The sequence below is a fragment of the Aptenodytes patagonicus genome, chromosome 10 (assembly GCF_965638725.1).
Source record: "Aptenodytes patagonicus chromosome 10, bAptPat1.pri.cur, whole genome shotgun sequence".
In the NCBI taxonomy this organism is placed as follows: domain Eukaryota; kingdom Metazoa; phylum Chordata; class Aves; order Sphenisciformes; family Spheniscidae; genus Aptenodytes; species Aptenodytes patagonicus.
The window spans coordinates 13589822-13617747 of record NC_134958.1 but is presented as its reverse complement, the minus strand read 5'-3'; the positions used below and the strand labels follow the sequence as shown (position 1 = coordinate 13617747).

Sequence of the window (27926 nt, the reverse complement as noted above, 5' to 3'; positions counted from 1 at the left end):
AGCTGTTCAATCATCCAAATATTTGTTGCCGGCCTCAAAATACTCAAAAATGAGTATTTTTCTTCCCCAGTATATTCTCCAAGATCACAGTAGATTCATTCCTTTTCTTGTAGGCTAAGAGCATTTGTTTTCTCATAAACATATCCCAAAATGACACCTATAGGATGTTTGAAAGTTAAACCATCAATGCAACACTCAAACAGAAAACTAGTTTAAAACTGAAGGGAAAATGTTCAGAGAAGAAAAGCTGCTGAATCGGAAAGAAGTCATTTACAGACATCCCATAATTTTTAAGGGAAAGCAGAGAGTTGAGCAATCATAACTCTAATGTACTGAAACTTTAACAGTAAGCTTGGAAGCATAGCAAAAAGATGACCTTACAAAGGCGTGATTAATCTTAAGACTGTGCCAGGAAAATTCAAGTTTTCCAGTTTAACAGCTAAAATGGCAGACATTTTATAAGGGGGGGGGAGGTGAAAATCGAGAAACACAAGGAATTCCAGTGGGGAAGCATCACCAGCGATCTAGCTGTATGAAACAAAACAAGAAAACCCCTCAAACAAGCACAAAACCCCCTTGACTGCAGCAAGATTTTTCTTCCTTTCTTTCACACAACTGTCTTACGCTCTTTAATATCAAACTTGTAATACAATGGTTTCACCTCCTCTGGAAAGAAAACTGCACGAGAGGGACTTATTTAAGAAATCCCTTGAGTTTCACAGAGATCAATCACCAGCATCTGGAACCTGCACTTCTTTCACCCCAGGATTAAGTCATGGGCAATGACTAAAGTCTCTTTGAACCAGGGTCTGCTAGCAGACTTCCAGTCAACGAACGTCCACCCCAGCCTTCGCAAGGCAAGAAATAGTACAATCTCTGCAGATATCAAAAGGATCAGAATTTCACTGAGGAAGCCCTCCTGGAGCCTAGAAAACATGAGCCTCCTTCATAGGAAACATCGATTATTTGATGTATTTACGTGCTACGTTCACAACAACGGAACTGCATTGTTTTGCCAAATACTAGAGAGTGCCCAAGAAGGATCCATTAAGAGACTCAGGTAAGATGTAGGTGATCCAAGCATGTCCCTGCTTTGCCTCCTCTGCAACAGGGAACTGATGATGAGGACTAAACTGAACCAAGTCCCACCAAAACCACCTACGAATGGTACTAAACAGGGCTTGCTTCTGATATGTTCCAAGTTAAGGCCATTAATATAGCAAGAAGTGCACTTTTAAGGAACTAGCAGTCCATCTGGCTTAGCGAGAAAATACCCATTTATTTCTTTTCAAATGAAATTGATAAGCGAGAAAGTGTTAAATGATTTTTTTCACTTACATCTGCAACATGAAAGACACACCGAAGCTATATTCAAATTATTTTGTTTCAGTAAGTAACCGAATACTTTATTTCTGTAGACAGATTTTATATTTATAGGTGTCTAGATAGAGATTTTACACACATCTATGTATAAAGGCACACACAGACACACATGTATCTCATACTAAAAAACAGAAAATACGTCTTTAAATCCTCTATGAATATTGAGCCTGCAGCTACAATGAAACTCTTCTGTTAGGAGGGGTGAAACAGTCTCCAGATGAAAGTAGATTTTGAAAAATTTTTAGAGCCCAGGGGTTCATTTTTAATGAGCCGTTACTTTAAGTACTGCATAAAAAATACAAGAAATTGATAGTCCATTTAGCCTGCACTATACCTAATGCAAAAGTCATTAAGATGCATTATTCTTAATGTTTATGATATGATCAGTAAGTGTACTAGTCTTTTTTTTTTAAAAAGTCAAGCATGTCCATATATCTCATGTGATAGAGTTTTCAAACACCTACACTTAATACAGGAATATTGTACTGTGACCTTAACACAGGAATATTGTACTGTGAACACTGCAGCTTACATTAACACTTTGATACAAGCAAAAATACACAAACAGAAACTGGAAAACACGGAAAGTATCAGCATTTGTTATACTATACCTACATAGGATAGCATGGCTTTCATTTCTTCATCACTTCTAACAGTAATCCGATCACCATCCTCATCTTCATCTAACAAAGAAACATATTACATTTGTGAACAATGGAAGAAGGATATTTACGATTTTAATGTGTAAGGTTTTTACCAGGACTTTTAGAAGCAAATAAAAATACAAAGAATGTATAAACCAACTACCTACACAGGTAGCCAGGTAGTCTGAAATAATAATGTGTAATGTCTCCAAACATTAATTAACAAAGACTAAAATTACATCTAAAAAAGAGGCATGAACAAAGTGCTCAAAACTTTGCTCTCAACAGTTCTTTTACTGCCAGAACCTCTCCAGAAGCTGAGCGCCTTACACATGCTGTAATACCCCTCGCTGAAACCCATCAAGGTATTCTTTTGACACAGCGAACAGAAAGTAAACTTTCCGAGTGTGCTTCAATCCCCCCAGGTGGACTTAAGTTTTGGCAGTTTCTTTCATCAGAAGTTAATTACTACACTTAAAAAAAAGAAAAAACCACATTTAAATGCTTTCCCTCCCACTAAAACCTTCTGGTCTTACTGTCAACCCTACCTCAACCCACCTGCCCCGTGTCAAGTTCCTCCCACCCCTCTGCCCCCATCCCCGTTACAAGTGCACGGGTATCTCTGCTTCTTCATGTCACAGCAATGCTGACTTAAAAACTGTAACTTACAAGTGGACACAAATCCGCAATGTTTACACAGAGAGATTTAGATGAAGACAGAAGTTTGTGAACAATCAAAACCAGTCTGTGTTTTTGTTCGTAGTGCAACTGTGGGTGAAGACGAGGCAAGAGGCAGGAGCAGCATTACCAGGCAATCACGGTTTCACGATGACAGCTCAGGCACAGCCACAAATGCACAGACAAGGCACTTCTGGCATAAGGAAAGAGGCTGCTGTAGAAACAGAACCAGAGGAAAGGGAGCAAGATTCAGGAAGGCTCCGGCAGAGCAAGGCATTCAGAAGGAATTATTAATATGAAGATCTGAAGGAGGAATAGACTTTCTAAAGACATATGGCGGGATTCAGCAGGTGCAGATTTACCAGGGGGCTCAATCCCCCCCATTAGCACCAGCTGGTGCAACAACACGCTCCAATGTCACAAGCCGCAGTTGCTGAGACACCCCGTGCGGTTCCTTCACTCCGATGGGAGCAGCGTCCACCCCGTCCTCCTCTCCTGCCCCGGTCCTCCCGAAAAGCTCGTACGCTTTCACTGATGGGAGAGCTGCACCAGTCACCAGACAAACGGCACAGACCCCTCCCCTCCAAATCAGTTACAAAATGTTAATTTCTTTTTATTGCTCTAGCTTTGGGGGAGAAGGGAAGGGTTAATGATCTGTCTCCAATTTTTGCCTGCTGCAATTTAAATATCTTCCTTAGATACTTATAAAACAAAAAACCCACAAAGCACATTGGTGTATACCTCAGTTTTATATTTGTTCTTTCCCTTTGGAGAGGGAGCTCTTTGAAAATAAAACAGTAACAGAACATCCAACTGATACCAAAGAATGGCTGACAAATTCACATGCCTTTTTGGCCAGAAAACATCTACTGTGGGAATCTCAAACACGCAGGCGCATTTGAGTTGGGATATTTAAAAGGCCTGAGACACCCACCTCTTCCTGAAAGCTGATGGGGCTCAGTGTGTCAGGGCACATCCACACACATAAGGACAGACAGACCAGAACAATTCTGCCCGTGCTCCAAGCTGCAAGCAAGCTGGTCAGAAAGCCGTATGGTTACAGAAGAAAAGCACTCTGACCGAGCTAACGCGCACCGGGAAATCAAGGAGCAACATACACACCATATTTCAGACACCTGTTTAGTAACTAAAGGGTGAGAACATGGAGATGAGCAAGTGCATTTATATTGCTTGGGGACCAGAGCAGGTTTGCTCCTGACCAGCTCAGGATGCGAGCAGAGGCTGGGGCAGTCTGTCTGTCTGTCCCCATCTCTATAGACGTGCTCTCCGCACGTGCACTGATACACGTGCTCTCCACAATCACAGCCCCTGCGTATTACATCAGCATAAAAAAGTGCCATTATGGCCCTAGATGAAAACTCACTCTTGCTCCTAGTTATGCACAAGAATCTGGGAAGAGATCCGAGTCAACAAACTAAAATTACCCGAGAAAAGGAGTTTGTTCATTTTGCCTCTGAAAACCTTGCAGGTAATTCTGAGGCTATAATGAAAAAAGTAAAACAATGCAGAAGAGAGAGACAAGAAACAACAAGAGAGAAATAATAAGAAAAAGAGTAACATAAAAACCTTAGAATTACACTTTAAAAATGTACCAGAAGAGAGCTATGGGACACTGGAAACATGCAAGCTGGAAGAGGAACAAGACAGCGCAGTGATGTCCTGCAAGAGCCTTGTCTCATGGAAATTTAACTGGTGAACTGCCAGATTGCTAAAACTACTTGCTAGGGTTACCAGCCTGCAGCGAGTCATGAATGATGAAAAGATTAAGAAGAGTTAGTGAGTTGAAACTGAATGCTTCCTTGCCTGGAAACATTTTAGGCAGAAAGGAGGAGGAGTTGTAAAACTGCTACCTGGCCAAAACCCAAGTCCCAGTCACAGTGTGTAACGGAGTAAGAAAGGCTGAAGAAGCAGCTGTTGGAATAGTGAACACAACGAATGCCATGCATCAACCAGAAGGGATCAGAGTAAAATGCAGAAGAGGGGAAACATGACAGAGAGAGACGAATATACAGAGATAAAAGCTGTTAAACAAGCCTGGCTTGAGGAAACAAACTGAGCTGGGACCACCAAAAATAGGAAAAAAAAAAAAGCTGGAAACCTCTTAGAGCCCACTTGCAAAATGTTTATTAAAAAAATTTTTAAAAAAATTACACATTATTCATTTTAAATTATTAAGAAATTAACTCTGAAGTTCTCAGAGCTGCAAAATTCCTGATGGTGGTACAAAGGGAATAAATTAAAAATATGTTGATGAAAAGGCAGAAAATGTTACCTGGCATTAAAAAAGCCAAATCTAAAATAGCCAGGCAATGCTTGTAAAGAGCAAAACCAGAAAAATAAATATATTCCTCATATCTGTGCCGAGATCCTTTGCCATCCTACCATGACATTTAAGTGGGCACAGCCCAAAAACTAGCTAGATATGACACATAGGTTCAGAAAGATTTTCCAGGCTTCTCTACTTGCCTAGAGCACAGCAATACGATTTTCCAGCACATTAGGGAAGCAAAAGTAGAACCAAAAAATCCTACGTACTGGCTGGATTTTGCTAATGTCACTTAAAATGGAGGAAGAAATCCTTGCAAGATACCAAATAGAGTGCAGCAGATGGTAAACAAATATTATGAAGCAATCTTCACAAAATCTGCAGTGTGTCACAAATATACAAAATGGCAGAGTTTGGATAAAAGGATCATAACAGGCCATATGTTGTTAGTGATTTTATTTGTAGCGATGTGTAATACAGTGGTGAAATCCACATAAAGGTCCAACAGTAGGAGAAGTGCAGCCCCAGGTAGGAGCTGCAATGGATGGTACACTGTAGATAACAATAGCTAAACAAACAGTAGAGGAGCCCGCACTGGATGGCAATTATCCACATCTTAAGAAGCAATGAAGCAGGTGAGAACGAAGCTTAAGCTGGTAAAATCTAGGCATTTGATATGGAAAAAGTAACCAGAAAAATCAGGCATCAATATACATAACATATTTTAGATGCCAGTTAAATGGCAGGGGAAATGGTTTTGTGCAGATGTAAATGACAGACTAGAGACATGAACTGAAAGCACAGAAGCAGATGTTAGAAGACACAACGAAATAAGTATTTCCAGGAAAGTTCTACACATGGTACCATTAATATGGGCTACTGCCCTGATTGCAGCGACTGCTACTGGTGCATGAAGTTCAAACAAAGCTAATGTGTGATGTGGGAGGTATGTAAAAAAATATTAACAAATCATAAAAAAAATGGCAAGGTCTGCAGCCTGGTGTTGCTGAAGTCTCTTTAGAAAGTCTTGTTTTAAAAAGCAGGGCAGGAGCAGGAGAAACGTCGAGGCTACAGAGAAGCAACACATAATTGCCATTCTTAGGTTTCTGGTATTTCAGGAAAGGAAGACACAAACATATGAAAAGAAAAATGGAAAGCACTAAATAGTACTTGAAGGACCATAAAACAATGTTTCCTTTGTTTATCTACATGCAGAATTATCCATAAAGCTCTAAAAAGGGGAAAAATGCTAATAAGAATGCAAGGCCCTATCCTGTCATATCTGCTCTCTCACCTTCAGCATCACTACCTTAACTCATGTAACACTTCTAATCCCCTCCAGCTCCTTCTTGCTATTTCATCTCTATCAAAGGAAAACAGAGTTACACAGAAAAAAATATAACAAACATTAAAAGGGAATAGCAGGTACCCTCTCCACTTGGAAGAAAACTCTAGCTTGGTATCTGATCCCCTAAGACACAGATGTTTGACTCCCCTTTGCACGTTACTGCTCTCCAGATAGGACAATCCCCCAGGAATCCCCCCAAAAGAAAAATGAACAAGGTTCAAAGAACAGGGCTGAAACAGGTATTAGCAGATAAAGGCCTAAATCTGCACAAAGAATCACCGAGAGCTTTCCTAACTCAGCAAAAGCATAATATAACCATCTTCACAAGGTGCGAGTGCCATTATGGACAATCCCAACCTACAGCTTTCCCAGATCCTACACAGAAGCTATTTTTCCCAGCTTCTCAACCAGACCCACACGGCCTTTTAGAAGTTATTACTACTGCCCAAGTCTAACCAGGTGGCATTTTCCTGCAGCTCTCATACCTCCTCCAGGAGCTGAAGCTGAGTAACTACTGACGCCTCCCACTCTCGCACAGGAGACAGGGAAGATGGTGTATTTAGCTTGAGCCCAGCAGAAGGAAAAAAGGAAAACTAAAAACACAGCAGTCCTTCTAGCAAAAAGCAGACGTTTGTTCCAGTGAAAGGAAACATTAACTTCTAATGCTGCTATATTTGGTACAAAATCTGTATGTTGTACCATATTTCTGTAAAAGCTGCTGCTCTTTTGGTTTCTTCCAATGGAGGATTAAAATTTTAAACTTAGACCTACAGGTACTTTATACTTTTCATTTAATTTGAGCAATATAATTGCAGTGAGGAATAAGAGCGTGGTAAGGTCATGCTGGTAATTAAAGCTACATTGTAGAAATATGCTCATTCAAGATGTAATTAAATAATAAAATATTGCTTAGTTCAGTATCACCATTAAACTTGCATTAATGCATAAATATTTAACTGTAACATATAATGAATGCAAACATTATTTGTTTAAAAAGTGACAGCCCTATAATGTGACAAAGGAGACAGTTTATACAAGTCATACTTACACTCAAATGCTGTTGTTGTTGCATCCGGCAAAACTTGACCGATGACATCCTAAAATGTAAAGAAGAATTAGCTATATATCAAATGGGAAATGCCCAAGAAGATTTAGACTAAGTCACCTTAATTGGTCCCTAGCTGCAGGCAGAAGACTTAAAGTCCTGCTACCCACCACTGCCCCAAAATTACAAACTTTTTAGTGTACAACACAAATCAGTACAAATCACAGTGCTCTTCTCCTTCCTCTCCAAGTTACCTTGAGGAAAACTTTTCTTTTTAAGTAACTCAATCATAATTGCAAACAAGTCAGTGCTGTCTGTTCTTGCAGTTTAAAGAATCAATTTTGTCTGCAGGTTATAAAAAAAATTTACACCTAACTCATTGAGGTAAGTCATAAAAACAGGTTTATGAATGGCTTTTTACGTAAGAAAGCACATTTTCTCTCAGTCCTCCTGCTTACATCACCCTGATTCCTCCTCTCCACCTCCGAACAACCACCCTGATCCTGGTCACCACAAGGTAACCTCATCACACGGCTCCATCTCCTGCCCTGCCTGCAGCTCAGGAACAACAGGGTAACAAACAGCTCTGGATGGGTTTAGAGCTGCTATCGTGAATTAAAACAGTAGCTGTGAGACTGAACGTATTTTTGTTGCTTTCACTCCACAACTGCCCGGGGAAGCGGCGGGACCCGGCAGCTGCGCCGAGCTGCCTGCTGCTGCCTCGCAAAGCGGTGCTGTGTCTCAAGATGCTCTCCACGCCATGCAAGCCGGAAAGTTTGGAGGGCTCTTTGTCATTCTTAATTGGAATTTAAGCTTCTTCAAAACTTGGCAGACGGATTCAAATATCCTGCCTGCCCTGGAGGAAATAAGGAAATAAGGTAAAAATACCTGAAGAAGTGGAAGTACTAACCTAGAAGGCAACCTCCAGCCTCGGCGTTGTAACGATGCCATGCAATTCCTTTCTTAAGGGAGCTGCACATACACAAGCCCATCACAAAACACACTGAACATTTCCAAGTGTTGCACGCCTCTGATCCAAACCAGCATTTTTTTGCTAATACAAGCCTTTCCTGTACAACTAAACCGAGAGGGGGAGAGGTTTGGTTGTTTTTTTTGCCTTTACATACAGCATTTACTCAAAATTCAGTGAAAAGTATCTGCTCAGACTGAAGTCATCCTGGCCTCCCAGTGTATGTGCTGTTGTCAGCCTCTGTGAGGCTGTAATATGTCATGTCAGGGCACGGCATAAATGCACAGCATGGTTTTTTCCTTCCTGCTGCCTGATTTCTCATGTCAGACAATCTCTCCACTGACAGTGTCACGAAGTGATTAGAAATTAATGAACAACAATATTTATCGTAGTACATACACTGTGAGCATCTCTGGGTGCTAAGCACCCCTCTGTATCAAAGCTTTAGTGATCACTGTCCTGCCACTTTTGTTTTCTCTATTTTTTCATTTAGTCTAAAAACAGGAAATTAAACATTCTGTGCAATGTTAGAGACACAATTAATACAATGAGAAAGCAGCAAAAGCAACCTAAAGATTTCCACAGAGCTAACTGAAGCAAATAATATTTCTAAAATTTTCTCATGTTGTCTTTTCATTTTAGATGCTAAAATAAATCAATAGTATGTAATTTGAACTATTAATTGTATACAAAAAGACAAGAGATGTGCAACACAGCTTACCTAATTATTCTAATAATATAGTTTGTAAATTTGTGGAGTCAAAAAGAGGAAAAGAAAAAACCCAAAACATTGCCATGTTAACAAAAATTCTTCCATTTAAATACTTCTACAGGGTTTGACAGCTCTGTCGATCCCGTCAAAAGCCAGCCAAGCTGCACCCTCTGTCCCTAACAAGAAATTAAAGTCTTGCCTAAACAGAAGACTGTGCTGTTAACTATTATTTCTAAATCCATTTAGTGAAACATTGAAAATTCCTCAGCAAACACACTTCAATTGTGTTAGATTTAAGCCACTTGTAAAATGTTCTTATGTGGGCACAGAGATGCTTCCATTAAATGAATTTTAAAATTGTTATCAGAAAAGGACCCCAATTCTGGGGTATTTACAAACTGTATTTAAGAGGTGTGCGAGCATGGCACTGAGACAGAGACAGTTCTGATGGCCCCAAATGTCTGCTAGGAAAGCTCCAAGATTCCCAAAGCTGTGGTAGCACTGAAACAGTCATGGTAAATTCCCCCCCCCCCATTCAGGGTAAATTTTTCTATATATTGGGACTTCTTTAAAATTAATAATAACCAAGTACATGAATTTAAGAACTATATACCATAACTCCGCCTCACACTAAATAAATAGTTAAAAAGAAAACCCTATTAACAACCACAAAAACCTTGCTCTCATCAACTTTCAGTATTTCTATTAAATCAACACATCTGAGAAAAACTAGCCTTGCAGGGAGTGGGAGGGAGGGAAATCACACTATTACTCTGTTATTACCATAGTATTTTCATCAGCTACATGACTTCCATGCTCAAACATTCAGCAGACCTCTCAGTGACCCAAGCTTAAAGGATTACTCTAAATTTCAACAGATTATGCATTTTCTACTATCACAACAGAGGTCACAAACAGTAAAATACTACAACCTGTAGACATTGTTCAAGTGGGCTCACATACATAATAACTTCTATTTTATCTTAGAAAACTGAAAAGCCTCTAACAATTAAGAGAAAAATCAGGGAATGACAGCTGAAACAAGAACTCCGTCAAATCTGCTCTCTAGAAGATCTGCGGAGCACTTATCTCAGGCAAGAAAGCAGAAAATGTGAGAGCACTGCTTTAAACAACAGTGTAAATATTGAAACCATGGCCCTCGCTCTCATTTCAGTTAAAACTTGTTTTATCTCAGTATGACATCATGAAGTTATCCTGAATTAACACCAGGTGCTTAAACACTCCGCTGACAGCCAGGGCAAACTAATCTAGACAGCCCAATGAAAAAAAATAAGCTCATTGTAATTCCTTTAGCAGTGCCTTTAAAATAAATCTGTTTACTGGTAACTTACAGGTCTGCAAAGCTGATATACACGGAACATATTTAAAGTGACATTATGAAGAACAGCTCTTAGCATCCAGTTTAGAAAAGTAATCAAGAAAATGCCTAACCTAAAGCATACAAGCAGTGCCGCTTCCATGGGTCAAGCACCATCCTATTGAGTCAAGGCCAAGCACCAGCACCAACCTGCAGGTATCAGGTTTTCCTGTTTGAATACCCACTACACAGTTTAGTACCTGTAAAGGTTCCTCCAAGAGACAGAATTAGAGCAGTTGAAAATTAAGAAATGTGTCATTTAGCGTGTAAGGCTTTGCACTGAGCATCAGACTCCTGACTCCAACAGGTTATTATTCTATGGCTACAGACAGGGTATGTGGCGACTCTATACCGCAGCAGCTTCTCGGAAAAAGGAAGATGGAAATAATCTTGCATGCCAGCCTGAAATGCTGCAAGGCTACACTCATTTGTATTCACAAGGCTGTTCACACTTCTAGGATGCTAAATTAACAAAAATCATGTTTAAAAAAAGAAATCTTGCTGTTCTCAAAGACAATTTTACAGGGCTTTCTTAATCCAAAGCAGACCACGGGACCTACCTTAGAAGGAAGAACAGCCCTACTACACAGCTAATTCAAGGCTGCCCCAAGGCCCCAGTTCCCACCAATGCTAGAGATCTGGGGGGTATGCACCTGGTTTTCGGAACTGCCTAGCAAAACGTGCTTCTGCAGTTCAAGGCAAGATGGTACTTCCCATCAAACCACTTGGACTGCTGGTACATGGAGCAGGCTTGAGCCTGCTGTGCTCTGGACAACACCACACAGAGAGCTAGATCAGTGCTAAACAGGGCAAACTACGGGAATTATTCAGAGCTTGATTGTGCCCCAAACAGCAGGAGCTGAGAAAAAAAGGGGTACCTTGCATTCCTGTGTCTTCAATTTAGACAGACATGGGCAATAAGGGAAAGAGTGGGCTCTGACTGGATTATTACTATTCAGTAATTTACCTTCACAGGGAATGTCTCAATTCTCCACACTATCTTTAATTGATACTCTAACACATAAGCCCTCTGTAATTGCCTACCAGGTGAGCAGAAATTACAGTGAAAGCAAAAGGACAACAGAAGACTGAGTCAGCCCCACTCCTGCCCTCCCCACCATGCTCGGGGCTCCCCCCCCCCCAGCCACAGGTGGTGGCAGATCTACCACGCTTTAGTGTACGGAGCCTTACTTCATTTAATTTCTGTAGTTACCAGATAAATTAAGTGCATGTGCATACTGTGATGGCACCTCCTGAAACACAATCAGTTAGACAAATGAGGGCCTTGAGACAGTTCAGACCTTATTAAACTTCTTCTTTCTTCTCTTAAGATTTCACAGTCCACAAGAGAGGGTTTTTGACATGAAAACGACAATCATCAAACGGTACTACTGCACGGCTGCGCTCCCAGATGAACACTGGCATAACACCCGTCATCCCCACATCTGAGATTTCCACTGACGGCGAGAAATGTGTCATTGCCTACTGACTCACCATATGTAATCCAACACTTTGTTAGGATGGAGCTACTGCTGTCTCCGCTACCCTCAATGTAATAGCCTAACAGCAGATAACTGAAAATTATCATCACCAACACAGATGTGACCCGACGCAGAAATCTACCCACTTTCACTCAACAAAGACCTGGGACTTTTCAACCCAGGAACCATTCATATTCTTCTATCAGTGGGTGGCAATAATTCGGTGTGCAGATGGCTAGAGACAGACCCGCGTCTGCAGGGGAGCTGGGAGAAGAGAACCACCGGTGATCTGCAGCAGCTGCATCTTCTCAGAACACTGTTAATGCAGCGATCTCAACCTGCACCATGCAGAACAGCAAACAGCACGCGTGGCCACCCACCTGGTGCAGTTCTCCATAGTGGTCTGCTGTGCTAAATGAAACAACTGCATAAGGGTATCACTCCCCACTTCATCAGCTGTGCCTGGCTGGGGTAGAAGCGCCTACAGCACAGGCAATGGACATCACCAAATGTTTCGTGGCTGCCTCAGTGTGCAGAGCTCCCTACACGAACATCACAGGAGTCTGGGAAGAACATCGACAATCACTGAACGCCAGTATAGCAACAGAAACTGGGATTTTGTAAGCAAACCAGCAATGTACACTCCTGTCATGTTCCACCATCATCCACTGGCTGGAGAAACTACCATCTATGCCATGAAACAGGAAGCTCAACCTGCTCATAACGGGAAAAAAATATATTTTTAAAAGTCCAGTAGATCTGCTAGACGTCTGCAAACAAACAATTAAGAGGAGCATCAAAATCACATGCAGAGGGGGAAGAATCAGAAACCTCCTCTTTTCTCAGCAACCAGTAGTGATGCAAAACAAGACGAGCGTTGCATTGGAGCTACTTCAACAGCTGTACTATTGTACTTCTGCTTTTTTGAGATCTGGCTCCAAAAGACATGCTGTCTCTTAGTACTGTATCACAACTGAACACACAGGTTCATTGTAACTTCAGGTCAAAAAGTCATATGCTGGCTCCAGCTGCAACCTGATGGAGCAGCTATAGGAGCTACAACAGAAACTGCAGGTGCAGTCTCACATGTAAGGTACGATCTGACCACTGAATTACAGCTGTGCTGCCTGAAGCCCTCTCTAGCTTTAGACACAGGTCCCCATACCTCCTCACTACCACCCCAAAGACTCCTGGAGCACCTGTAGGGCCACAGGCTCGGAGTAAACCATGGGCTTCGGTTCCTACTGCATACACAGTTTAAGCTTAAACAGCTCTTTTTTTCAACCCACTTGTTAAAGAGACCACACAGGTCAAGTTTAAGGCCCAGGTACCCCCAGCCGCTTTTACGCTGAAGCAACAAGGATGAAAACTAAAAAGCAAAATGGTTTCGCAAAGCCATGCCCTCAACCTGACAACATTTCTCTATTTACTCTTAAGTAATACAACCAAACTTAAATTTCCAATAATTCTAAAATGCCAAAGGATAGTCCACGCATCAGTGATTCTCTCTCTTTATTTGGGAAAAACAGGAAAACACGAAGCAGAATGTGGAGTAAACCTGGCTCAGATTTGCATCACTTGTCTTCAAAGGGTTTAGCGGGTTGTCCCAAGCTTGCTGTGTAACCACTGGAAACCTCACAGCAATCTCCAAGGGGAAATTGACCCTCCCAAAAACCTCACTGATCTGTCAAAAGTTCTGCTCCCTCTCCTCCATCTATAGAAAGTCTTGGATAATGCTAAATGTTAGGAAGAGTGAAACCTGGAACATCTGCCCTCCGCTCCAATTACCTCTGCAACCTTCTATAGGCCCAACATCAAACATTTTCCAGCAAATCAACCCCTTAATTGTGTGTCTTCTCAGTAAGATGCAACATGCTGAAAGAAATCTGCAGAGTCTCTCCCCAATACTAATAACAACAGAAGAATTAAATATGCACATCATCTGTGCTAGGGGAAGATTTTTCTTTAGAGAAACAGGGGCACACGGAGTCTCTAGCAGAGATGCGTTACGTAGGAAAGGTGAGGGCATCCTGAAGAAAATAAGTATGACTGGCACACAAGGATCAGACTTTTCTTTGGGCTAAGGATGCAATTAAAAAGAAACAGTAAGTGGGATAAATATCCACTGACATTTCTGAGCAAGCAGAGGACCCTTGTGTACTTGATGTGCAGACGGAGAAAATAAGGCGGGCAGGGGTTGAGGGCAGTTCAGGGCAAAGGAGATAGAGCAAACCCATAGCTCAGCAATGGGCAGTATCATCAAAAGCGAGCACAGCTACAGCCCGTGTGCGGAGCGCAGTTACCGCGCCTGAGCCAGGTAGGCACTAATTTCCAAACGACAACTTTCTGAATCACCCTGAAGCGATGCCTTGTGCTCACCCCATCGCGCCAAGGCGCGCAGGCACGGGGACGCGCCGGGCGCTACTGCACGTTCAGCCCCTTGGGGGAACCAACCCTTCGGACGACGCGGGACCATCGCTCTGCAGTTCGCGTCCTCCCGACCGCTTCACCGCGGCTAAAGCGCTTCTCTGCGCAGGAGAGCAACACCACCCCGAACTGCCGCACCGGCACCACCCCCCTAAAGCACGGGGGGCACAGACGCTGACCCAGGCCCGTGATTTTTGTCAGCCTCTACCAGAATCACTTTCCCATTAAAACTTTCAGGCGCAGACACGAAGCAGCAAAAAGCCCGTCCCTGAAAAACACCTTTCGCCTTCCAGGGAGGTTTTTTGTTACCACTGTCCCCACCCGAGCCGGTGACCGGTCGGCGCTCACGGAGCCGCAGACCCCGCGCCCCGGCCGGAGCGCCGCGTCCCCCCAGCCACCCCCTCTCCTCCCGGGCAGCGAGAGGGGGGCGTCCTGGGACTGCCGCCCCCGCTGGGACTCACCAGCACGTCCCTGAAGAGCAGCTGAGGCGCCGAGTGGACGGTCCAGTCGACGGCCCCGCCGTCGGGGATCTTGATGCGGATCACCAGCGCCTGGCTCTCCATGGCGCGGGAGGGGCCGCAGAGCAGCCAGAGCATCCCCGCCCCGCCGGGCTCACATGCTGCGGCGGGCCGCGGGGGCTGCCGAGCAGGGCCGAGGCTGCGCCGCCCCGCCCCGCCCGCAGGAAGGACTCGCTGCCCCGGAACCAAAACGGAGGGGCAGGGAGGAGGGAAAAATAGAGGAGGAGGAGGAGGAGGAGGAGGAAGGGGAGGAGGAAGGGGAGGGAGAGGAGGCGGCGCCATGTTGCGGGAGGAGGTGGGCGCCAGCGCTGTGACAGCCCGCCCCGGGGAACGAGCAGGAGTCGCCCCGGCAAGCGCAGAGGCACCGATTTTAATTCCCCCCCCCCCCCCCGTTATGCCTTCTGCTTTTAACAGGAAACCCACTGTTGAGACAGCGGTCAGAGTCAGGCTCGGACTCCTGCATGAGTTAAAAAGTGTGGAAAGTCCTCAGTGCAGCCGGTCTTCAGAGTAATGAATATGGGGGTCCCCTCCAGCGACAGCTTCTCCTTAAGAACGCATGGGGCTTTTGTCTTCAGGTTGTTCAAACATAAAAACACATAGGGAAACGTAAACCTCTGCGCGCGTGCGTGGCCAGCGGGCACGGTTCGTACATGGCTGCTCTGCCTCGGTGCGAGCGAGCCCAAGCCTTACAGTCGGACTACAACGCAAACGAGTAAACTGGGGCACTGGAAGCAGGACTGCTCTGTGCCCTGCTCACTAGTGTAATACCAAACATCTATATTAACGTGCTTCAGACAGTTTTGCCGATGGCTGTCATGTACTTCGCTCTTTCTCCAAATTACAGAATGCTCAGCTAAGTATCTCCTACACTGACGACCAGGTAGAACTCTTTCATCAAAGAGTTTTTCCATGTCTGTTCAGTGGTGCAGCTGAAAACAGTCCATTTCAAAACACGGTCTGTTTTAAAGCATAGCTCTGGCGGAAGAAAATCCCCGTTAAAAGCTTTCGTCCAGCTTCCTCAGCCGCAGAAAAGAATGGTTATGTGCTGGAGCGTGACAGCTGCCTAATCTCTCTACTGCAGTCACAAGCCATGATAGGCGATGTGCAGCTTCTTACAAAAAGCTTTTTGCCTGACAAGTTAGAGGGAAGGCTCCCTGCTCCGTACTGCTCTGCAGCACTAAACTTTCCGGTTCTTTTTAGTGGGAGAAGAGCATTAATCTCAATTGTAGGCTATTGATCTGTATATTTTATCACAATCTCTCACATAATCATATATGACAAACTGGACTATTTGAGTTATATTATCAATTTAGAGGGGGGAAAAATTGAAGGTATATTTAATTGCTGAAACATCTTCAAGCTTCCTCATATTAAATTCTACTTTGTTTGAGCTTTAGAAAAAAAAGGATCTTTCAATAGCCATTAGCAGAGATAAATTCTCTCTCTGTTCAATAACTTTATAATTTAGTTCCTACACTAAAAATTAATAGAGCCCCAACTCCTAAGTATCTAAGGGATTGGCGCTGCCCACACAGACATCTTTCTGTTCAAATGAACCTTTTACCTACAGTCCCTGTATACCTTTCAGTCAGGTTCATTTCAATCAGATTCATTTTCTATCAAAGAGTAGGATACAAAATCATAGAATTTCTACAGAACCGCAATTTTTCTAAAATGTCTTTTTCATTTACAAGACTATGGGGAAAACCAACTCAATTTGCTAAATTTGCATAAATATTATGTAGCTTTTCCAGGGCTAATCATAACCTTAATGCCCCATTCTGATTTGTGTTGATGCAGCTGTAATCAAACTTCAAGGTTTTTTACATCTTAGGAAGTAAAGCGCATCAAGCATGTGTTTCTTGATACAGGTTTGGTTTTGCCACATATTTCTTTAAAACCCATCTTTCCTAAGAAATTTTCCTTCTAATTACATCAAGATTTGAAACAAATAGTTAAATTTTCTCATCCTGCAGTTGCTACTATGAGAACAGAAATTCACCAAAATCTATTTTTATATTTTTCCTCAATGTTGGGGGAAAAATTTGTGTAGCAAGACCACAGATATTTTTAAATATGTATTATAAAATATTCTTGAAGTTCAGTATTTGACTGCCCCAAGAATCTCATCTTTAAAAGTTTCCGATACAGGAAGTTCAAGAATTCCAGAAAGCCACAGAAAAAAATAATTAAGCAGTCTGATTTTCTCCACTAAATCCAGATGACATGCTGTCAGCAAGAAATATGCATGGATTTCCTATTTATAATTATGTATCCGAAGTTATTGTCTATCCACAATGAAATAACATTCAAAATCTGCAAAGGAACAATATATCAGTTCTTTAATTACAGGAGGATCATGAAGCCCATGACTTCTATAAATTCTGGTTTTATTTGTGTGGGGGAAATATTCTCCATCAGTGCCACTGACTTCCAGGCTGGTTTTATGCTACAAGCGCAAGAACAACTGTCTCATTGCAGTCTGCTGCTGCTCTCTGCTGCTTTCCATTGCGGTTAGAGAGGACAGAGGAGACATGGAGATGGCCATGTAAAGAAAATAAATGTTTGTTTTCAAGGAAAAGTAGAATGCTGACACAGAAGAATACTAAAATTACTAGATTTGCCATGCTGCAGAATCTCACAGGAGTATCGGTGAGCAGCAGGGAAAAAATGCTGTACCCCACTGATTGCCTGGAACATGGTTATCATGATAATTTGCAAGGCCCTCAAAAAGTAAGGAAGTAAGTTATTACTTGTTTCCCTCTCTAATTCCCACTGCAAAGGAAGTTATCCAACACAAGTAATTTTCTATCTTTTCACTACTACAGACATCATATAATGAAGTTTTGAGTCCCTCTACCAAAACTCCATAAAAAGAAGAGGGAGGAAAGAAAGAGATGACTCCCCTGGCCCTATTCTTGAATATTTCTGTTCCAGGACCTGTATCTAGGAGGTTTTCCTTGCCATTGGTGGAGGGATGTGTGAGCATAATTTCAGTAGTGAATCAGGCCAATGCAGGTGAAAAATGCAGTGCTTAGAACTAAATAGTTAACGTTTATTAACTATGTGTGCTAAAAGTCATTCAATGTTTTAACTATTAAAAATATTTTGGAATAGTGTATTACCAGTACTGCACTATATTACATGTAATTCAGATAGAGTAAAAAAACAGACTCAGAGGAAGCAGAATCTAAATGCCAGTCCCTGGTTCACTAAATTCAATTTATCATCTCTGCTTCTTCCCTGTACCAGTTTCTCGATAGGTATTTTACGTAACAAAGGATAAGCTCTTCATTTCCTAGAGAAAATGGCACCTGACCATTGCTTTAGTAGCATACATTTTCATGTCTTGTTTCTTTTAAAGAGATTAATACATAACTTTCTATATTGATAAAATAACATACCATGGTGAAATTCACCTTTTTTTCCTTCCCGCATCTTCAGATTGCCAGTGAGTGCAGCAAACCGAATTCCCTTAGGCTTATGAAAAAAGTAGGTCAACAGCGTCCAGACTTTCTGAACATATTATTCTCTAAAATGCATCTCCCAGGAAAGAATCACCCAAGTGTACCAGCTTGATCAATACATGTATAGATTAAGATCCCTTAAAACCTGCATTAAAACTTGCAGAAAACCAGCTGTGTTCCTTCCATGCCTTCCCACTACCCCTTGCAGTCACTTTGCGTAGGCTTGAACAGACAGAAACACTTTGCACAGGCTCTCTGGAATAAGAGGCAAAGGATCGTTTGTGAACCAAGTATCAGGCAATAAATGGTTCTTACATTCAATTCAGTGGGAGCAGAATCCGGCCTCAAATAGATCTTTTAAAATTCGTTCTCGTAGTAAATCCATCTTGAACTTGAAAAAAAAGTAAACTTGATTTAGGCTGAATTATTAAATGTTTAGCTCTTGCTTTAAATTATGAACACATTTTGAAATAAAGCAGATTACAAGCATGTTTTATGTATGTTTTAAAGGCTAGATATGATACACAATTACTGAAAAATTACAACTTAAACTATACCAGTTGGATTGAGCAAAAATGGCTGTGTATCGTTAATGATGTTACTGTACCCCATCAGACCAGCTTCAGGGGCTGCATAATTGTTTTTCTGTCAACCTATAAATTCTTGAGTTACAACAAAATTATTGTGATTTTTCTTACTAAATAATTCATATATCGCAAAGCACGTATATAACCAGGCCCATGAATCACTAAGCATGTAACAATCATACCTAATAGTATTTCTTCTTGTAAGAATAAAAATAGGTTTGACTTTGCAATATTTTATAATCTTGTTCAAAAATTTCAAGTGTTCTCTAAAAGTGGTCTATTTTGAAATTTACATTTTAAACTTGAAAGTTTCCTTGATCAGACTTTGTCTGAAGGATTGCTTTTAATCATGTTTCACAGTTTTAATTCTATTAGGATTATTAATATCACCGAAAGTAATAAATTGGTTTTATAATGAACTAGAACAGGGCTCATAAACTGTGCTTAAAGTGATGCACTTGCTATTAATATCACCCTAATCCATACGTATTCTACCTTACCAAGCAAACAGCAACCATAATGCATCCAAACTGGCTAAATTATAACAGAGTATTCCATCACTTAGTGGCTTCCTCTGTATTTTTTTAAATGCTGAACAGATATATATTTGAGTTTTCTGTAAGACAAGCTCGTCACTGAAAATGTTAATGATCTGGATCATTTATAACTTGGCTCAGACAAAATCATGATCTCTTGCAGCCTGCTGCAGAAAGCTCTCATGCTACACGGACAGCATCACTTCCTAAATGCATCTCAGTGCATTTACTAGAACATTATGATATATTAGCATAAATAATTAAGGTTAAACTCCACTCAGTGAGTAATACATATTTTGTGATACATTAGCCCTCTTTATTTCAGCTGCATTTATTCACTTACTAATTCACAAAGGTAATTGACATTGAGTGTCCCAATCATTAATGCAAATTTTGATGTTCTGCTGCACACATGCTTTATTTAAAAGACTTAAATGCAAACACAGTAATAACATCTTATTCTTTTCTAGAAATCAAAAAAACCTTTTAAATAAACTTGGAATATATTAGTGAGAATTTTTATTCTACATTCCCCTTGCTGTAATGCCGAAGCTGCCACTTTGTCTTAGGTGTATTTAAACTGAACAATACAGCCCAAGAAAGCGTAACGTGACATCTACTGCCATAAATATGTATATTTTGGGATGAAATCAAGACAACTCTCAGAATTATGAACTTACTTTTCTGTAGTGAACATGATTAAGGAGTTACAGTAAAAGCCAATTTAAATTAAATGGCCAAGGTAAATAATAGATGAAGCAAAATCTTTGTTTCAGGCAAAGTTGGTCTAAACCAGAGGCCTAAGGGCATTCAACTATTAAGAAATACCCAAGTTTCATTCAATAGTAACGTGCATCAGGGAGATCTATAATTATGGTTTGCAAAGAGATTTAGACATCAAGGATCTTTTTACTGCCATTAGATTCTCGAAGGTGACTATTTACTCAACTCACACTTTTCTACTTAGTTTTTCTTGCCTATACCGTGATTCCAATAAATTCAATTTCATCAAAAATTATAAATCTGTCCATGACAAAATGCAGTAACACTTCTGAGTGCGGGAAGAATGAACTCTAGATTCCTGTTCTCCTTTTCCAGAAAGCGTTAGTAATGGAAGGAGTATCAATAGGTTTGAGAATACTTACAGTTGAAGAATACCAGGCTGAGGCAAGCAACTTCTTAAAACCTGACATTTTTTGCTTATTCTCAGTCCCATTCTAGACATCCTTCCTACCAAATCCGTCCTTCTCCATCTGAACACCACCCCACCCCTTCTATTCCACTGAAGCTGTTTTTGCTAGTGTCTCTCATTTAGTCAGTACATTTGTAAGAGAATGAATGTTTCCTCCACTCCATTTTCCTGTAGGAGCTCCAGAAGTTCCACATCATCATTCCCCTTTCCTTCTCCAACTTCTTTAACCTCAGCAGTTAAAAAAAAAAAAAAAAAAGAGTAGCCTTTCTCTCTGTTGATGAGTAATTAACTTGCCTTCCTACTCCACCATGGCAGAGTTGGAACTGCTTTGAATAAGTAAATTAGCTGATACCAGTGTACTTTCCCATAAGAGCTTGGGAAGGACTGACAGTTTCTCTCAAATGATTGACTCAAATAAAGGCAAAGGTTATTGATGTAGTTACTGTTTTATGGATTTTCAGTATTCATACTGTTCATTGAGCACAAGTGAGCCTGGCAAGCCTAAGCAGCACACCTGGGAGCACACCTGCATACAAGCACAGGTACAGCACTTTGTCAGATAGTTCTGTTCAATTTGGGATACTGCTGCTCTACTTCGCAGGAGTCTTGAGAAACTGAGATCTGTTCACGTCTCCCAACTTTTGCATGCAGAGTAAGCACAAATATGCAAAAACAAAGATCAAAGAAAAAACCCGAAAGATTCTACCTAATGCTGCTATGCACTCAGAATTACAGTAGGTCAACCACGCAAAGCAAGTTGAGGACAGCTTTAACTTCTGCTTAAGTCAATGAAAGGTCAGTTGGCTCCAGGTTTCTCTGAAGACTGGAGGAAAGCCCTGGGTATCGCTCCAGGGAGAGAAAGGGGATCAAGAAGGGGACACAGCAACTTATTTTTGAGACAATGTGAGAGTATTAATCATAAACAATTGGGAATATCAATCCTTACTAGTATCTAAATCTAGTATTAATTTACATTGGAAAAAAGTTAAGAACTTCAAGTTGGAACTGTGTCCACCTGAAGGTTAGCAAGTAATACATCTTCTAGTGATAAAAGGAGTGCTCTTTATATGTAAAAATGGTATTTAAGTACAATGAGCTGCCTGGAACACGTTTGCATTACTAGTCACAAAACTTCATTAAAACAAACATAAACACACCCATGTGTTATCACAATTTGGAGGAGTAGACAGTAACAGAAAACGGTATTTCTTGGGGTACTATCATTAGTGCTACACAGTCTCTGGTGAAACATTCATCAAACATACAAAAAGGTATAAAAGTGAAATATAGTAATTAAGACCTGGGTTTTATCGATTGTGTGGCTTAAGTAATTTTTCACCACAAACATAAGATTTAATAAGTATAAGTAGTTAAAGATCCTGACTTGGCTGTAGTCATTAGCATGTAATTGAACTGGTAAAAAAGATCAGTTAAACCTATGTTGATTACCACCTTATCTTTGAAAGGCAATTAAGGACCTCAATCATTGCAACAAGATTTGATTGTGCAGCATTTATTGGACATTGATCTTCCAGCAAAGTGCAGTTACATTTTCCATTAATTTACAGTAACACAGTTTAACTCAGATACCTGAGACCATTGACCTAGGTAAGATGTAATGCCAAGCGCTCGTTTAGGTTAAGATGCCCCCAATAGTCATTACTGTTTAAAAAGACTGCTACAAGAAGTAGCTACCTGATCCTCTGGGTTTAGACTAAGGTTTCATTTATCTGAAGTAGTTGTTAAGTGAGGTGAAACAAAGCGCTCTGCCTTTTTATGTCATCTCTCACTCATTTAAACATCATTCTTGAATACAGTAAAGAGATAATTAAGGCAAGACTTAGAAGATAAACTACATTTTATTTCAAATGAAAATGGTGCAGATCAAATCCGTAAAAAGTTAGAAGGGTCATTTTGTAGTTCAATCATCTATAAAAAAATATGTATCAACACCAGTGTATGTTGCATACACAACATACACATAGCGTAATACATTAAAAAAGGAACCTGATAATTAAAACAATTACAAATAAATTATTCTGGACCAGAGGAATTAACAAAGCCTGGTTCCCTACAAGTTTGTCTTTCGAAGCAACAGGGTTACAGGGCAACCTGAAAGGACCTTACAGGCAACAGACAGCTGATAGGTGCTACACATGCAAGTAATGCATCTTTGAACAATTAAACTGCTAGAAGCTCCTCTTTAAAGCTCACTTCAGGGACGCTCTTTAATTCAAGCATTCGGACTTCTCCGCAACAGAGGACCCTGCTCTCCTCATACTGGAGTGTCCATTTAGGAGCAGACTGCCACAGGCAAGAGTTTATGGTGACGGGGATTAGAAAGGTAAAGCAGCAAAGGTTCAGCTGAGAACTACACACTGCATGCTCATCCTTGCTTGCCATTCCCATGTTCCCCTGAGCCTTACAGAAATTTTTGAGACAAGATGGTATGAATCTTCTTGGATCTTCTTGGCCCTCAACATTGCCGATTGCATTCAGGCCAAAACTTAAGATACGTGATAAAAAAAGACACTAAGAAGTAGGTATTTATAGCAAAAAGAGAATGAAAGCCAGATGAAGTATTTTACCTTTGGTTGAAGACAAGCAAGCAGGTTTATATTCATACTTGAAAATGATTTTTGTTGTGATTTAATAACTCAAGCTTATAAATAGCATATTTTCCCTTTAAGTATTATAACAGGTCACATACAAGCCTTAATGAAATGAATGAATATTATATTTGCACTCTGCTCTCACACATCTTCTAGTTCATCCTTTAGCATGATCAACTTCGTAAGAGCAAGAGGTCTATTGATTTTCATGTAATACAAGAAAATATTACATTTGCTTAATTGTTACACAGTGAGATCATTGAACAAGAAATCAAGTCTCTATTTAATGCTGCAAGCAGCACAGAATTGCAGTAATCAATAGGGTAGTTTGTCAAAGATGTTCTCTAAGGAGACTTGCCCATCACTGTATGGACAAGGAGTCATGTTGCCTGCATTTATTGAAAAACAGGTAAGCAAAGTCAGCAGTACACATTATCAGAAATCAAACAAGCTGCAGTGAGTGGAGGTGCAACTCCAATGAAGAGCTGTATTTATAGTCTGGTAATTAAAAACCATTTTATCAACCTTGTGTTGAGACTAAACCTTTACAGCAAGATATTGACAAGCTCCGTGGCAATGAATGAGCAGTATTTGACTTTAAACTTATGAGCTGCAGTTATTTAACTTTATCCAATATAGTGAAAATCAGTTTTAGAAAAATGCTAACAGTCATTTTTATTATTAATGAGGCTTCTTATAATACCATCTCTTCATCCTTGAGACCCATTTAACTTGTGTCAAGAATGTTCTCCAAAATTAAATAGAACAGTGCAAGCGCTTCTCTGATTAAAGTGTTATTTAGCGTTGCTTTTAGAAAAACCACATGTATTGCTTCATTAAGTGGGAAACAGTTCCATTATCTGGAATTAAGTAAAAAAGTATTTAAATGAAATTATACTGTAGTCATAGCTTGATAATCATTTATTTAGGAATAGTGATTACCCTCCAAAACCAGTACCTACCCATTTTACATTTATCTTCGTACTTTGGAAAAGTGGAATAACCAACATACGTCACCAGACGTGGGATTTGGAATAGACAGCATTATTTGCTGGCACTAAAACTAAGCACCAGTAATACATCCTGTACAAGTGTTTCTGTTGTTTGAACTTACTATCCAATAATTCCATATTTCCACTATCCAAATAATTCACTAAAAGCTTTTTCTTTGCCCAGATTTCCAACTGAATTTAAGTCATTCCATCATATGTGCCTGTTACAGCTGTGCTCAGTTACAGCTGGAGAAATCAGTTATTTTGCATCAAAAAAATGAGGGTAGTATTCTTCCCATTCTCCTGTATTAATTAAAAATATCAGCAATTTGTAAATTAGCGCAGGGGACTAAACCATCTAGATTGCTTTATAGGTAAGGAACAAAAGCTAAGTAACCAAAAGGAAAAAAAAAAAGCGCAGCTATCTGGAGTTCAAGAATTGCAAAAAATACAGGCATAAAACATATTTTAGATATTTTATTTAAATGTAATTTGAAGAAATGTGATACAGCCACTTTTAACTTCTCAGGGTGGTATTTTTCCAAAGAGTCTTCCAGGCAGTTGTGAATAGTCAGTGCCATGGATTCATTCAAACATGCTTGCAACTATGACAATTAATGCATTATGAAACATCTAGTCAAGACTTGTCTAAACCTAAGCAGCTTAATCTTTGCAGAGACATTCTGAAAATGTCTAGCGTATTCACATTTTCCTTGTGCACATGCTACAGTTCAGTTCTCTAAGTTGGTAGATGTATCTTTAAATTATCACAAGTTTGTTCAGCAGTATTAGTCACTGACTTCCATAAATTCTAATACCCTTACAAATATTAATTCTTCTCCCAAGGCTTCTACTTTTTCAACTTTACTGACCTCTGCAAAAATAAATCTCTTATGACCAAGAAGTCCATGAAGTTTCCTGAATACAGCATGTTAAGTAAAAGAATGCACTGTAAAAACAAAAAAACCAGTTGCATTCAGTTCTTTTTAGTCAAAGGGAGCAGGTATTTGTAGCAGCTGTAACACAGAAACCCACCAAATGACAGGTACTTGAGGACATGATTTCAGTACATTGCGCCTTCATCTTCTTTATTTAGAAAATAAATAGTAACTGGGCCATGACTCGTGTGAACAGTCTCTGTGACACTGACAAAGAACCAGGAGCCAATTCCATACAGTAAAGTTGGAATGCCTAAGAAAAGACAAAAACACGTTACATACAAAGACAGCAAGCCGGGAAAATTAAAACCACCTATTAATAGGAAATAATAACGACTCCAAAATGCAATTACAGGAAAAGCATTCCTGTAAAAGCTGCCTTATTAACATTTTGCCTTTACTGAAATGCTTACAAGCAGCTACCAGTACATAATACGCTTCTTGTGTATCAAGCACACAAGAATCAGAAAGCAGCTTAAGAAAAGCAGCAATACACAGGAATTAATAGAAAAAGAAAATGGGAGGATAGCAGTATGAAAGAAGGGAAACATGGTCATGTATACAGCCGGATTTCTTACCGATTAAAAAAGAAAAAATATATCCGAACACTAAAACACAAAATCCCTGGACATCCACTTAGTTATCAGTTCAGAGTTTGTCTGTGTATCAGAGTAGAGATAGGAAGGAAAATAGGCAGTGACTTCACAGATCAACATGAAGCTGCTCTTGGGAAAATTAGATCAGTAGTCAAGACTACCAACTCCAACAAAACTGGAATGAGTAGAAAGGTGCATATATAAAAAGCGCCATCATTTTTAGCACTGCCGAGTTACCCATCTATTACAGACAACAATATTTTACTTAATATAGGGGAAAAAATGGAGATGGATTTAGGCCCTGAATTCAGTAAGGTACAGAAACACCGAATTTAACGTGCTTAAAGTTACCCAAGTGCTTAAGCTAGATTCTCAGAAGAGGGAGATGAGTTGACTTTTTAGTCATGCCTGCCCATCATTTAAGTATGAAACATGCCGGGTAGCTGCAAGAAAGATGGGGCAGATAAAAGGTCTGACTGTGTAGAAGGAAAGTTAAAATCCGATATAAAGTTATTATTAAGAAATCAATCTTTGTCTCACTATGTCAGTCGGAAAGATCAAAAAATGAAGACTAGCAGACATGTTCTGTAAAGTCACTGGAGACTTGCAAAGCGAACGAGATTTATTTTTTTAAATGAAGTATGAAAACAAGAAACTGATTAAATTAGTTATGCGACTGTCACCATTTAAATAAGTGTTGTATCCCTATAGTAAGTTTTGAATAATAATGTATTTCAAAACTTATCTATATCCATTTTTATATTAATAAGGTACTGATGGAGCACTATTATTTATTTATATTGCAGCAGCACTTTAGGATCCAGAGTGGTCCAGTCCTCCACTACATTAGACACTGCCTGTATGTAAGATGCAAAAAATTAGCCCAGGCACTTTCTAAGAAACAAACTGTTTTGCTTCATCTAGCACTCGTGTATTTGCTTAGAGGACAGAATTTCATCCACGGCAACAGAACATAGATTTTTAGATGGAAAATGATCCATACCAACTGATGTTAGCTATTTAAATAACAAGCGCTCGCGCGTTTGCTTTAAGGCGGTTTGATTTTTCTCTCTGACAACTGGACAGAGACACACGAACTCGGTAAAACCCCAAAGAGTATCGATTTACAGCTCTGCGTTCTCACAGCTGCTGTAGGGCGGGCGTACTTTGATTCGTGTTTCCTTACGCCGCCTGGTCCGACCCGGTGGGGGCGGAGGAGGAGGCATCGCAAGCGGACTCACTCACCTCAGGGGGAGAGGAGGGGAGAGGTGCTGCCCGCAGCCAGAGGCGCCCGGCAGATCCCTGGTCGCAGCCCCCGTCCCAACTCCAGGGGACACGGCTCCCGCCGGCGAGCGCCGCTTTCGCCTCACCCCCCGCCACGTCCCCCTTCCCGCGGCCGTCCCTCCTTTGAGGTGCGCAGCCCGCCCTCAAGCGCCTCGCTCCACCCGCCGGCTGCAGGAGGACGGCGAGAGCCGAGGGGGCGCGCTTCTCCGCCCGCCTCACAGCCGGCGAGGTAAGCAGAGGGGAGGCCGCAGAGCCGGCCCGGGACACGACTCACCGCCGTTGAGGACCTTGAGGGCGGTGAATGCGGCGTTCTGTAGCGCCAGGTCCTGCGGGGCGGCGCGGGAGCAGTGGTACTTGATGAAGGGGAAGCAGCCGGTGCGCAGGATGTGGTAGTTGGCGCCGTTCACCCGCCAGTTGAAGTGGGAGAGGCCGAACTGGTCGTTGCGCACGGCGCTGTACTTGACGCAGTACGAGGTCCAGTGGGGCAGGCCGCGTTGCCGCAGGTGCTGGCTCAGCACCTCCGAGGCGGCGGGACGGGGCGCTGCCGCCGCCGTGCCCCGCCGCAGCAGCAGCCCCACGGCCGCCTCGTGCAGCCGTCTCAGCGCCCGCATCCCGCGGGGCCGCCCCCCCGCACCAACGGCTCCGGCCGGTGCGCGTGCGCCACCGCGGCGCCTGCGCCGGCCGCGCGCAGCGGCCCGCCGGAGGGCGGGAAGGGGCGGTGGCGGCGGAGGGGTCACCCTAACGGCGGCGGTCCTGGGCGGGGAACGGGACTCTGGAGGGGGCCGTGCCCGTGGAAAAGGCGGGGCTGGCTCTCGTCTGCGGGTGCGAGGGAGAGCGGGGCAGTCTGGTGT

The 27926-nt window shown here is 41.5% G+C and overlaps 2 protein-coding genes across 4 annotated transcripts in view; both read right to left on the bottom strand.

Moving 5' to 3' along the window:
• Positions 1-15002, bottom strand: part of MAP2K5 (mitogen-activated protein kinase kinase 5) — a 139975-nt gene extending 124973 nt beyond the window's left edge. The window contains exons 1-3 of one of the 3 annotated variants that reach the window (XM_076348108.1): positions 14815-15002; positions 7389-7437; positions 1999-2066 (exon numbers count right to left, since the gene is read on the bottom strand). In XM_076348108.1, the coding sequence (XP_076204223.1) occupies positions 1999-2066; positions 7389-7437; positions 14815-14949 (252 nt within the window). In that variant the 5' untranslated portion in view covers positions 14950-15002. The other 2 variants (XM_076348110.1, XM_076348109.1) reach the window with 2 other exon arrangements.
• Positions 15003-24719: 9717 nt separating this feature from the next.
• C10H15orf61 (chromosome 10 C15orf61 homolog) lies at positions 24720-27686 on the bottom strand. Its single transcript, XM_076348107.1, has 2 exons — positions 27350-27686; positions 24720-25448 (listed from the first exon to the last, which is right to left on the bottom strand). Exons 1-2 carry the CDS (start codon positions 27684-27686, stop codon positions 25321-25323), a joined length of 465 nt encoding a protein of 154 aa, XP_076204222.1. The 3' UTR covers positions 24720-25320.
• Between the last annotated feature and the right edge of the window lie 240 nt (positions 27687-27926).